The 12,450-nt window shown below is 37.2% G+C and overlaps 1 protein-coding gene across 1 annotated transcript in view; it reads left to right on the top strand.

Annotated features, from left to right (window-relative positions):
• Window positions 1–9,756: 9,756 nt before the first annotated feature.
• LCT (lactase) overlaps window positions 9,757–12,450 on the top strand; it is a 50,011-nt gene continuing 47,317 nt past the window's right edge. The window contains exon 1 of the mRNA XM_061199497.1: window positions 9,757–10,396. Within this exon, the coding sequence (XP_061055480.1) occupies window positions 9,757–10,396 (640 nt within the window). The remainder of the gene's footprint in view (window positions 10,397–12,450) is intronic.

The following is a 12,450-nucleotide window of genomic DNA, read 5'->3' as shown; positions in this document are numbered from 1 at the left end:
TTATTTCTATTATAAATTATTGCTTCCATTTATTCATGAATATGAGTCTTTCCCTTTTTGCTTGATTCCTGGGGCAAAGGGGTAGAAATACGGCATTATGGTAAACATTTAGGTGTAGGTTCCTGTGGGGAGAGTCCTTATAAGAATTTGTTAGTGTGAAAGCTAAGAGGCCTTGGAGATGACTTTCCAAGGTTAATTCCAGTTCTCTTTGGTTTTTTTTTAAAGAGAGTTTATGAAAATACAAAGTTTATTATACTTTTTTCATTACTCTTTAATAACTTTTTAAACTTATATATCCTAAGAGTAAGGTCTCAGAATTATTTTCTAACTGCTTTTTTAAGGGAAATACATCATTTTGTTTTGTTTTGTTTTTTAAGATTTTTTTTGATTTGGACGATTTTTAAAGTCTTTATTGAATTTGTTACAGTATTACTTCTGTTTTTTCCTTTGGTTTTTTGGCCACGAGGCATGTGGGGTCCTAGCTCCCCAACCAGGGATCAAACCCACACCCCCCGCATTGGAAGGCGAAGTCTTAACCACTGGGCCGCCAGGGAAGTCCCCAATATGTCATTTTCTATATTACAGACCAACCTTAAATTTTATGGCATTTTTCCAGGAAAAGAGTTATTGCTGTTTATGACATTAATAGTCCCTGAGGCTTAGCTTTGATCAGTATGTTCATCATGTAGCAGTTCCTTTTGCTGCAGCTTTTGTCAACAGATGGCATTCTGGGGCCTGCAGGGCCAGTTGGGGAATGTTTATATGTGGTATTTGAGTTCACTAATACAAACCTCTCTCCACTGGTTTGTGTACAACAGGGTAAGGGAGACTGGAAATGGATAGAGAAGTTGCACAGTTAGCAGATGCGGGGTATAAGCTCCTGTGAAAACTATGTTCCTAATTAATGGAGGTAGGAGAGCCTGTTGGGACAAGGAAACTTCAGTGTACAGGATCTCAGACTTCCTGTTGAGACAGGAGAGTCTAGGATAAGGCATGGACTAAAGCAGGACGTTCAGTAACAGGTGATAGGAAGAACAATGAGTAAAAACTCAGAAGACAGCAAGAAAGAGTTCCTTACATGCACTGATTCCTAACTTGATAAAGAAAATGGGGTGAGGACATTCTTAAAGAGAAACAGCCTGACAGAAATTTGAACTTCAATTTGATCAAATACTGAACCAAAGCAAAGTGTGAAGCCCAGGGAAGATGAGTTCCTTTATGGTGAGTCTGTCTTCTCCTCCCCAATTCTGTCGTTAGAGAAAGTAGGAGCTCTAAAGCCAAGTGAGGCCATTAATACAACTAAAATCAGTTTTTACCCATCTGAATAAGTGTGTTTACATTTTCACACACCCCCTTTCTCTACATGTTACTTGTTAGGGAAATGAAGTGGCTAATGGATGATGGGGCATGTACAAGATCTTTATGAAGAAAATTAGACGAGTATTTAGTAAGCAGATGTAACTTCTTTCTGAATAGGACGTCTTGAATACTGTAAGTTGTCAACTGATCCATAAATTTAATGTATTTTCAACCAAATGCCAACAGATGTCCATCAATAAGGAAATGACTACATAAATTGTGATATAGCAATGCTCTGAGTTATGCAAACTAAAATGAGGGAAATGAAGATGTTTGAAATGGAAATATCTCTAGGACACGTGGAAAAGAAAATGTGCAAATAAAGCCGTGGAGCACCTAAATATATAAAGCAAGTATTAACAGACATAGACAGCAAATATTAACAGGATAGACAGCAAAACAATAATAGGGGACTTTAGTACCCCACTTTCATCAAAAGGATAGATCATCCAGTCAGATTATCAATAAGGAAGCACTGACCTTAAATAACATGTTTAGACCAGATGGATGTAACAGACATGCAGAACATTCCATCCAAAAGCAACAGAATACAGACTCTTTTCAAGCACACGTGGAAAATTCTTCAGGATAGATCATATGTTAGGACACAAAACAAGTCTTAATAAGTTTAAGAAGACTGAAATCAATATCAGGCGTCTTTTCTGACCATAATGGTATAAAACTAGAAATCAACTACAAGAAGCCTGAAAATTTCACAAATATGTGGAAATTAAGCAACCTACTGAACAACCAATGGGTCAAAGAAGAAATCAAAAGAAATTTAAAAATAATGAGAAATGAAAATGGAAACAACATACCAAAACTTACGGGATACAGCAAAAACAGTCTAAGAGGGAAGTATATAGGGATAAAAGCCTACATCAAGAAACAAAGATTGCAACCTAACTTGATATCTCAGGGGGAAAAAAAAATGAAGCCCAAAGTTAGTAGAAGAAAGGAAAGAGCAATGAAACTAAGAGCTGGGTTTTTTCTTTTTAAGATAAAATTGATAAAACTTTAGCTAGACTCACAAAAAAAAGCCCTCAAAATCAGAAAGGAAAGAGGAGGTGTTACAAATTGTACCATGGAAATACAAAGAATCAGATGTTACTGTGAATGATTGTTGGCCAACAAATTGGATAGCCTAGAAGTGGACTGCTAGAAACACACCTACCAAGATTGAATCATGATGAAATGTGAAATCTGAGTAGTCTGGTTAGTAGTGAGGAGATTGAATCAATAATCAAAAACCTCCCAACAAACAAAAGTCCAGGACCATATGGCTTCACTGATGACTTCTACCAAACATTTAAAGAAGAATTAATACCAGTCCTTCTCAAACACTTCCAAAAAATCAAAGAGGAGGTACCACTTCCAAACTCATTTTATGAAACCAGCATTACCCTGATAGCAAAGCCAGACAAGGACACCTAAAGAAAAGAAAATTATAGGCCGATATCCCTGATGAACAAAATAGATGCAAAAATCCTTAACAAAACTTTAGCAAAGTTAATTCAACCGTATGTTAAAATGATCATACAACATGATCAAGTGGGATTATTCCAGGATGCAAGGATGATTCAACATCCGAAAATCAATGTATTACACCAGGTTAACAAAAAAGGATAAAAATCACAGTCATCTCCGTAGATGGGGAAAAAAGCATGTGGTAAAATTCAACATCCATTTATGATTTTTAAAAACTGTCAACAAATTGAATATAGAGGGAAAGTACCTCAACATAATAAAGGCCATAGAGACTTCCCTGGTGGTCCCCTGGTTAAGACTCTGTGCTCTCAATGCAGGGGGCCCGGGTTTGATCCCTGGTCGGGGAACTAGATCCCAAATGCCGCAACTAAAAAAAGATCCTGCATGCCGCAAGTAAAGATCCTGCACACGGCAACAAAGATCCCATGTGCCACAACTAAGACCTGGCACGGCCAAATATTAAAAATAAAGACCATAAATGGCAAACCCACAGCTAATCATACTCTTGGGAATGAGACAAGGGTGCCCACTCTCACCTCTTAATATAGTATTGGAATCCTAGCCAGAGCTAGGAAAGAAAGGCATCCAAATTAAGGAGAAGTAAAATTGTCACTATTTGCAGATGACATGATGTTGCATATAGAAAACCCTAAAGACTCCACCAAAAAACTGTTAGAATTGATCAACGAATTCAGCAAAATTGCAGCATACTAAATCAATATGCGAAAATCTTCATTTCTATACACTAATAAAAACTACCAGAAAAAGAAATTAAGGAAATAATCCCATTTACAGTTGCATAGTAAGAAAAAAAATACCTAGGGATAAATTTAACCAAGGAGGTAAAAGACCTGTACACTGAAAACTATAAGAGTGGTGAAAGAAATTGAAGAAGACACAGATAAATGGAAAGATATTCCATGCTTACAGATTGGAAGAATTAATATTGTTAAAATGCCCATACTATCCAGAGGAATCTACACATTCAATGCAATCTCTATCAAAATTCCCATGGCATTTTTCACAGAAATAGAACAGACAATCCTAAGACTTGTATGGAGCCACAAAAGACCCTGAATAGCCAAAGCAATGTTGAGAAAGAATAAAGCTAGAGGTATCATGCTTCCTGATTTCAAGCTGTATTACAAAGGTATAGTAATTAAAACATTATGGTATTGGCATAAAAACATACATATAGATCAGTAGGACAGAATAGAGAACCTAGAAATAAACCCATGTATATATAGTCAATTAATTTACAACAAAGGAGCCAAAAATATACAATAGGGAAAGACAGTCTCTTAAATAAATGGTGTTGGGAAAACTAGATCACTACCTTACACCATACACAAAAGTTAATATGGATTAAAGAGTTGAAGATTAAACCTGAAATCATAAACTTCCTAGAAGAAAACACAGGTGGTAGGTTCCTTGACATCAATCTTGGCAATGATTTTTTGGATTTGACACTAAAGCAAAGGCAACAAAAGCAAAAATAAATAAATAGGACTACATCAAACTAAAAAGCTTCTGCACAGCAAAGAAAACCATCAGTCAAATGAAAAAGAATGGGAGAAGATATTTGCAAATAATGTATCTGATAAGGGCTTAATATCCAAAATATGTAAAGAACTTATACAAGATAACAATCTAAAATGGGCAGATGATCTGAATAAGCATTTTTCCAAAGAAGATATTCGGATTGCCAACATATACATGAAAAGGTGCTCAACATAACTAATCATCAGGGAAATGAAAGTCAAAACCACAATGAGCTATCACATTACACCCATGAGAAAGGCTATTATGAAAAAGACAAAAAATAACAAGTGTTGGCAAGGATGTGGAGAAAAGAGAACGCTTGTGTAATATTGGTGAGAACCTCTATGGAAAACATATAGAGGTTTCCCAAAAAACTAAAAATAGAACTGCCATATAATCCAGCAATTCCACTTCTAGGTATTTATCTGAAGAAAATGAAAAAGCTAACTCAAAAAGATATATGCACCCTCATGTTCATTGCCACATTATTTACAATAGCCAAGACATGGAAGCAACCTAAGTGTTCACTGATGGAAGAATGGATAATGAAAGTGTATATATATGCACAATCAAATATTATTCAGCCCTAAAAAGAAGGAAATCTTGTCATTTGTGACAACATGGATGAAACTGGAGGGCATTATGCTAAATGAAATAAGACAGAGAAAGACAAATAGTGTATAATCTGTGTGGAATCTAAAACATATTTTTAGAGTAATTTTAAAATTTTTTTATTTATTCGTTTTATTTTTTTGGCTACATCGGGTCTTAGTTGCAGCATGCGGGATCTTTTTGTTGTGGCACATGGGCTTCTCTAGTTGTAGTGCACAGGCTTCTCTCTAGCTGTGGTGTGCGGGTTTTCTCTGTCTAATTGTGGCACGAAGGCTCCAGGGTGCATGGGCTGTGTAGTTTGCGGCATGCAGGCTCTCTTGTTGAGGTGCGCGAGCTCAGTAGTTGTGGCATGTGGACTTAGTTCCCCTGCAGCATGTGAGATCTTAGTTCCCCGACCAGGGATCGAACCCGCATCCCCTTCATTGGAAGGTGTATTCTTTACCACTGGACTACCAGGGAAGTCCCTAAAAAAATATTTTTAATAAAATAAAAAATGAACTCATAGGTACAAAGGATAGATTGGTGGTTGCCAGAGGTGGAGGTGGTAGGTGGGTGAAATGGGTGAAGGTGGTCAAAAGGTACAAACTTCCAGTTACAAAATAAATGTTATGGGGATGTAATGTACACCATGATGACTATAGTTAATAACACTCTATTTGAAAGTTGCTAAGAGAGTAGATCTTAAACGTTCTCACCACACACAAGAAAAAAATTTGTATCTATGTGTGGTGATGGATATGTTAACTAGATTTATTGTGGTGATCTTTGTGCAATGTATACAATCATGTTGTACACCTGGAACAAATATAATGTTATATGTCAATTGTATCAATTTTTAAAAATTAATTTTAAAAAGGAAAAATATGAGCTTATAACTTTGTAGAAGAGGCTTTTTTTTTTTTTTTTTTTTTTAGTGACATAGAGAGAAAGTCTTTTTATTTATTTATTTATTTATGGCTGTGTTGGGTCTTCGTTTCTGTGCGAGGGCTTTCTCTAGTTGTGGCAAGTGGGGGCCACTCTTCATCGCGGTGCGCGGGCCTCTCACTGTCGTGGCCTCTCCCGTTGCGGAGCACAGGCTCCAGACGCGCAGGCTCAGTAGTTGTGGCTCACGGGCCTAGTTGCTCCGCGGCATGTGGGATCTTCCCAGACCAGGGCTCGAACCCGTGTCCCCTACATTGGCAGGCAGATTCTCAACCACTGCGCCACTAGGGAAGCCCCAGAAGAGGCTTTTTAAAACTATGTATAAGCAGAGACGCCATAAGGAAAAAAAATTAATAAATTTGACTACACCAAAATTTAAAAATTTAAAAATTAAAAACCAAAGCTACAAATTGGGAAAATGTTTTCTCAACCTATATACGAGAGAAAGGATTAATGTCCAGGATAAATAAGCTGCAGACGAGAAGAATATACTATATATATGTTTCAATAGCTATATATTTTCTCAGTTTATAATGGGAAAAAGATTATTTCCCAAAATGGATACAGAGCTGATACAAATCAATTTTAAAAATCATTCAAAATTATAAACACTAATAATTTGATAATATTATAATAGCATTGGTGGGTTTGTCTGGAATTTGATGTAATGCACTGCTAGTAGGAGTGTAAATCAGGACACTCCTTTTAGGGAAAAATTTGTCAGTACCATTAGAAGTTAAAATATAACTGACTACCCTATTACCCAGCAGTTGTACTCTTCAATATTTTCCCTGAAGAAATAACCTATATATGTATAGAAAAAGGCATATACAATGACATTCATTGTGACATTGTGACACTGAAAATGGAAAATAACCTAAAACCCAATCAACAAAATAATGATTATGCAAGGTCACACAATGCAGCTCTCAAAAAGAATAAGATATATCAATATTTGCACAATGTGAAGATCTCCAGGTTGTGCTATATGGTAAAAATACCAGTTGTAGATCAATACTCACATTATAGTACCTCTTATTTTGTAAACTTGTTAGGTAAAAGTATATTCTTTATGTACATACACATGTAATAAATGGTGAATACTTTTTAGGAAGTAGCTGGGATTAGGTATAAGGCAAATGGAACTATTATCTAAATTTGGGGGATATTTATGAGAATGCATTTATTTAATATTTCTATAATTAATATATATATATACTTTTAGAGAGATAACAATGATTATAAACACAGGAATCTGAAAAATGATACATTTATATGAAACTGTCAGGGCCACCTTGAAAATTCCACTAAGCGAAATAAAACTGTTTCTATTAAAATGAATACATATATACAACATTTCCAAAACAATTCTAGGAAAAAGAATGATAGGAGAGGCCATGTCCTATCATAAAGTGAAAAGTACTATACAGGTATAAAAATTAAAATACTGTGGTACTGGCACAGGAATAGATAGACAAGGAGTAGAAAGTCTAGAAACATATGTCTAGATAGATATTTCATTTCTGATAGTTGTCATTTCAAATAGTGGGGAGAGAATGGCCTATTCAGTAACCCATTAGAAATTGATAAACCCTACCACACAGCACAAACAAAGTTAAAATTCAAGATGGGCTAAAGATCTAAAGATTAGAAACAAGAATATTAAATAATACATTTGACACGAGTTTTCAAAAATATGGTACCAAGTAATGTATTTTGAAGGACACTATAAACCAAATTTTAAAACTAACACTAGGGGGAAATTTTTTTTCTATCACATTTTAATACATGATATCCAAACTCTATTAAGAGTTCTTATATCAATAATAAGTTAAATGATAAAAATGTACAAAGGATATAAACATAAATCTCAGAAGAAAAACGAGTAGCCAGTTAACATGAAAAGCTACCCCTCTAAACAGAAACAAGTGTCCAAAATATGAAGTTTTATAATAGGTGTGAGCAAACCAGAGAGATTTAGACACACTTCTAACTGTAGGTAGGATTTAAATTTGAAGAAGCCTGTTTTGGAAGACTTTGGACTACAATAAAAATTCCAAATGGGCATGCCATTGAGTCAGCAACTTAATTTCTAAGAATCTATCTTAAAGAAAAGAAATGTGGACAAAGATGTATAACTAAAGATACAGATATTAATTTGCAACATATTAAAATTAAGAACCAACCAGTGTTCAATATGCAAGAGGTTAAACTGTGGTACAACCTTACTGTGGAATGCTATGCATCTGTTAAAAAGAAGTGGGTCTACATATTCTGGTATAAACAGAGCTCCAAGCACTATTAAGTGCAGGAAAAAAAAAACTGAGGAACGCTACATAAGACATAATTCCATATATGTTAAATTATATTATATATTTTAAATGTTATACACATGTATGTTTGCATTGTATATATGTAATAATAGCTATCATTGAGTTGCATTGTTCTAAATATGCTAATGAATGACCTCATTTAATTCTCACAACCTATCTATCACCATTATACAGATGAGGAAACTGAGGCACAGAGAAATTTAGTAACTTTCGCCAGATGAGATTTAAACACTGGCATTCCGACTCCTGAACAGCCATTAATATGTACAGAGAAAGGAAGCTGGAAGGAAGCACAGTGTTGAAAGTGATTACCCTACGAAGGGAAAGGAAGAGGAGAATTAGTAAGTTTTCATACATATTTCTGTATTGTTTGAATCTTTTACAAAATGTGTTCATCATTTACTTACATGTTTTTATTTTTATTTTTTAATTTTATTTATTTATTTTTAAGATTTATTATTTATTTATTTATTTTTGGCTGCGTGGGGTCTTAGTTGCAGCACTTGGGATCTTCACTGAGGCATGTGGGATCTTCCGTCGTGGCACGTGGTGTCTTCATTGCGGCTCCCAGGCTTCTCTCTAGTTGTGGCATGCAGGTTTTTTCTCTTCTCTAGTTGTGGTGCGCAGGCTCCACGGCATGTGGGCTCTGTAGTTTGTGGCACACGGGCTCTAGACGAGGCACAAGAGCTCAGTAGTTGTGGCATGCGGGCTTAGTTGCCCCGTGGCATGTGGGATCATAGTTCCCTGACCAGGGATCGAACCCATGTCCCCTGCCTTATAAAGTGGATTCTTTACCACTGGACCACCAGGAAGTCCCTACTTTTTTTTTTTTTTATTGGCAGCGTTGGGTCTTTGTTGCTGTGCGCAGGCTTTCTCTACTTGCAGCGAGTGGGGGCTACTGTTCATTGCGGTGTGCGGGCTTCTCATTGCGGTGGCTTCTCTTTTGCGGAGCAAGGGCTCCAGGCGCGGACTCCAGTAGTTGTGTCACGCAGGCTCAGTAGTTGTGGCTCGCGGGCTCTAGAGCGCAGGCTCAGTAGTTGTGGCGCACAGGCTCAGTTGCTCCGCTGCGTGTGGGATCTTCCCGGACCAGGGCTCGCACCCATGTCCCCTGCATTGGCAGGCAGATTCTTAACCACTGCACCACCAGGGAAGTCCCCCTACATGTTTTTAAAGGAGAAAAAAAGTTTGGCGAGGAACTCACTTTTGTTCTGCTATGTAAATAAGTTTTAAAATAATTTGTAAGTAAGAAAAAATGTGGAGAATTTTTTTCTTCAGACACTTCCCAGGTTCCTTGGCATAAATTGTGTGAGAAGTTTAAGGTTTTTGTGTTGTCTCTTATGGTTTTAAAATTTTTTGATATTACATAGGTGAATCACATACTGATTTTATTATCGTAGATAACCCAGTTACATATTAAGTGTTTACAGTCACTTAGTATTTTACAACCTCAACTGTAGGTATAAAGTAAGTATTCCACATACTTCCTAACAGTTCTTTGAAGATGGAGCTAGTCTGGCATTTAGTCCTTATTGTCCTCTTAAGTTTTTCTTGTTGGGGGTTAGACTGGGAATCTGATAGAAACTTCATTTCAGCTGCTGGTCCTCTAACCACCGACTTGCTACACAACCTGAGGGGTCCACTGGGAAACCCGGATTCTCCCTTTGTAACAGGAGACAAAGAAATTTATGTTTGTCGCCAGCCACTGCCCTCTTTCCTGCCAGAGTACTTTAGCAGTGTTCATGCCATTATGATCACTCATTACAAAGTATTTCTGCCGTGGGCACAACTACTCCCAGAAGGAAGCTCTGAGAACCCAGACAAGGAAACAGTGCAGTGCTACCGGCAACTCCTTGAGGCCCTCAAGACTGCTCAGCTTCAGCCCCTGGTGGTCCTGCACCACCAGACCCTCCCTGCCAGCACCGTCCAGAGAACTGAGGCCTTTGCTGATCTCTTTGCTGACTATGCCTCCTTCATCTTCCACTCCTTTGGGGACCTAGTTGAGATCTGGTTCACTTTTAGTGACTTGGAGGAAGTGATAATGGAGCTTCCGCACCAGGAATCAAGATCTTCACGTCTCCAGATCCTCACTGACGCCCACAGAAAAGCCTATGAGATTTACCATGAAAAATATGCGTCTCAAGGTGAGTACACATGACCCAGGTGGCTGACCCACCGGCAGCCTTCATTACCCACCTTCCTCCACCCTCCTTAAAGCAGGACTCAGCATTTCTTTCCACTTACCTCCAATAGTCCCCTTGGGACTTCCCTGGCAGTCCAGTGGTTAAGACTCCGAGCTTCCACTGCAGGGGGTATGGGTTCGATCATCCCTGGTCGGGGAATTAAGATTCCGCATGCCACAAAGCACAGCCAAAAAAAAAAAAGTCCCCTCATATCTATTTATTAGTGAGAAATTAATACCGTACTGAAGATTTCCTGGTGGAGGTAGGTAGGGGTGGTTTACATTGTACGGTGCCCAGCATTCCCTTTGAAAAATATCTTTTAAGCCCCCTTGCCCAATCTTGAGTCTGCACTATCACCGATTATCTTTCTGTCCTTCTTTCTCCAGTCCTGCCTCCCTGACTCTTCCTAAGATTTCAAGATTGCCCATCCTCTCATCCACCCCGTTTTCTTTTATTTATTTATTTATTTTTATTTTATATGTGTGTGTGTGTGTGTGTGTGTGTGTGGTGTGTGTTTCAGTCATGCCCCTCAGCTTGGGGGACCTCAGTTCCCTGACCAGGAATCAAACCCATGCCCCCTGCAGTGGAAGCCCAGAGTCCTAACCACTGGACCTCCAGGGAATTCCTGAGCCTCCCCTTTTTCTTATGCAAAGCAAGTTACATGTTCTAGTTGAAGCCTACATTCCAGCAGGGGAGACAAATACAAAGATAAAATAATAATATGCTGACAGATAGTGAGAAGAGCATGCTTACAATTGTCCGTATTCCTGCTTCATGGCTAGTTTAAGGTTCCAATTCAGTAGGCCTGGACAGAATCAGGACATTGATTTTAATAAATTCCCTAGGTGAATCTAGGCTAGGTACACCAAAAAATTGGTACACCAATTTTGAGAACCAATTTTGGGTTATATATGCTTTCTGGTTTTTATTATATACTGTATGTATATTTTTATACATAGTATATAATACATCTGCATACTTGTATACTCTACCTTTGAAACTTAACATATTTAATGAATATATTCTCATTTTATTAAAAACTCTTTGAAAGCATGATTTTCAGTGGTGTTACAGGTTCCCATTATATTAATGGATCATAGAGTTTAAAATATTCTTTCATTTTTGTATATAAGTTTATTTAATTTTCACTATTAAAAATTATGTTGCATTGAACATTCATATAAATAAATGCTTGCCTTCAGATAAATTCTTTCTGATAGATTCTTAAAACTGAAATGACTGGGTCAAAAGATGTGCATTCTTTAAGACTTTAAAGGATGTTGCTAAATTATTTTCCAGAGAAGTTGTAACTTTAACTAACAGTTATAAAATTGTTCTTCTGACCCCACTCAGCCTGTTTTCAATGATGTAATTATTTTTATCATTGGTATAGACAGTAATAGTCAATAACCGATCTATTGTAAGAGTAGAAGAGACTTTTATTCAAGCCAAGCTGAGGACTCTATCCTCAGAGACAGCCTCTCAGATAGCTCTGAGGAACTCCGCCAGGGAAGCATGGTTTTCAGCAGTTTTATATTTTGTCAGAACAAAGAACATCAACCATGACTGGGGTATATTCCTTCAAAGTTTTGAAAAAAGACAGATTAGCATGTACACAGCGAGTCTGTATGGCTTGGCACCTGGGAAGGGAGCCTTATTATCAAAGGAGTACTAGCATTGATGTCCCAGGAAAAGAGGCATTTATGTCTATCTTTGAAACAGACATTCTTTACTTCTGAACAATGCATCCTCTTCTTTAATGGTTAAAGCAGATGTACAATGTATGTTTAATAGGCTACAGAACAGGATGTTCTAGTTAGCATAAAGTTTATGTTAAATCATGTATAAGTCAGAATGACTTCCCCATATCTCAGTATGTGAAAAATTTCTTCCATCATTGGTAATTTGACAGCTGAAAACTATCTTCTTATATTCTTTATTTGCATGTATGTGCTCATAGAGAGGTTAAACATTTTCTCCACGTTTAAAATAAAAGCAGGACAAGGGCAGAAAGA

This window comes from Eubalaena glacialis, chromosome 1 (assembly GCF_028564815.1).
Source record: "Eubalaena glacialis isolate mEubGla1 chromosome 1, mEubGla1.1.hap2.+ XY, whole genome shotgun sequence".
NCBI lineage: Eukaryota > Metazoa > Chordata > Mammalia > Artiodactyla > Balaenidae > Eubalaena > Eubalaena glacialis.
This window is presented reverse-complemented; position numbering and strand designations above follow the sequence as displayed.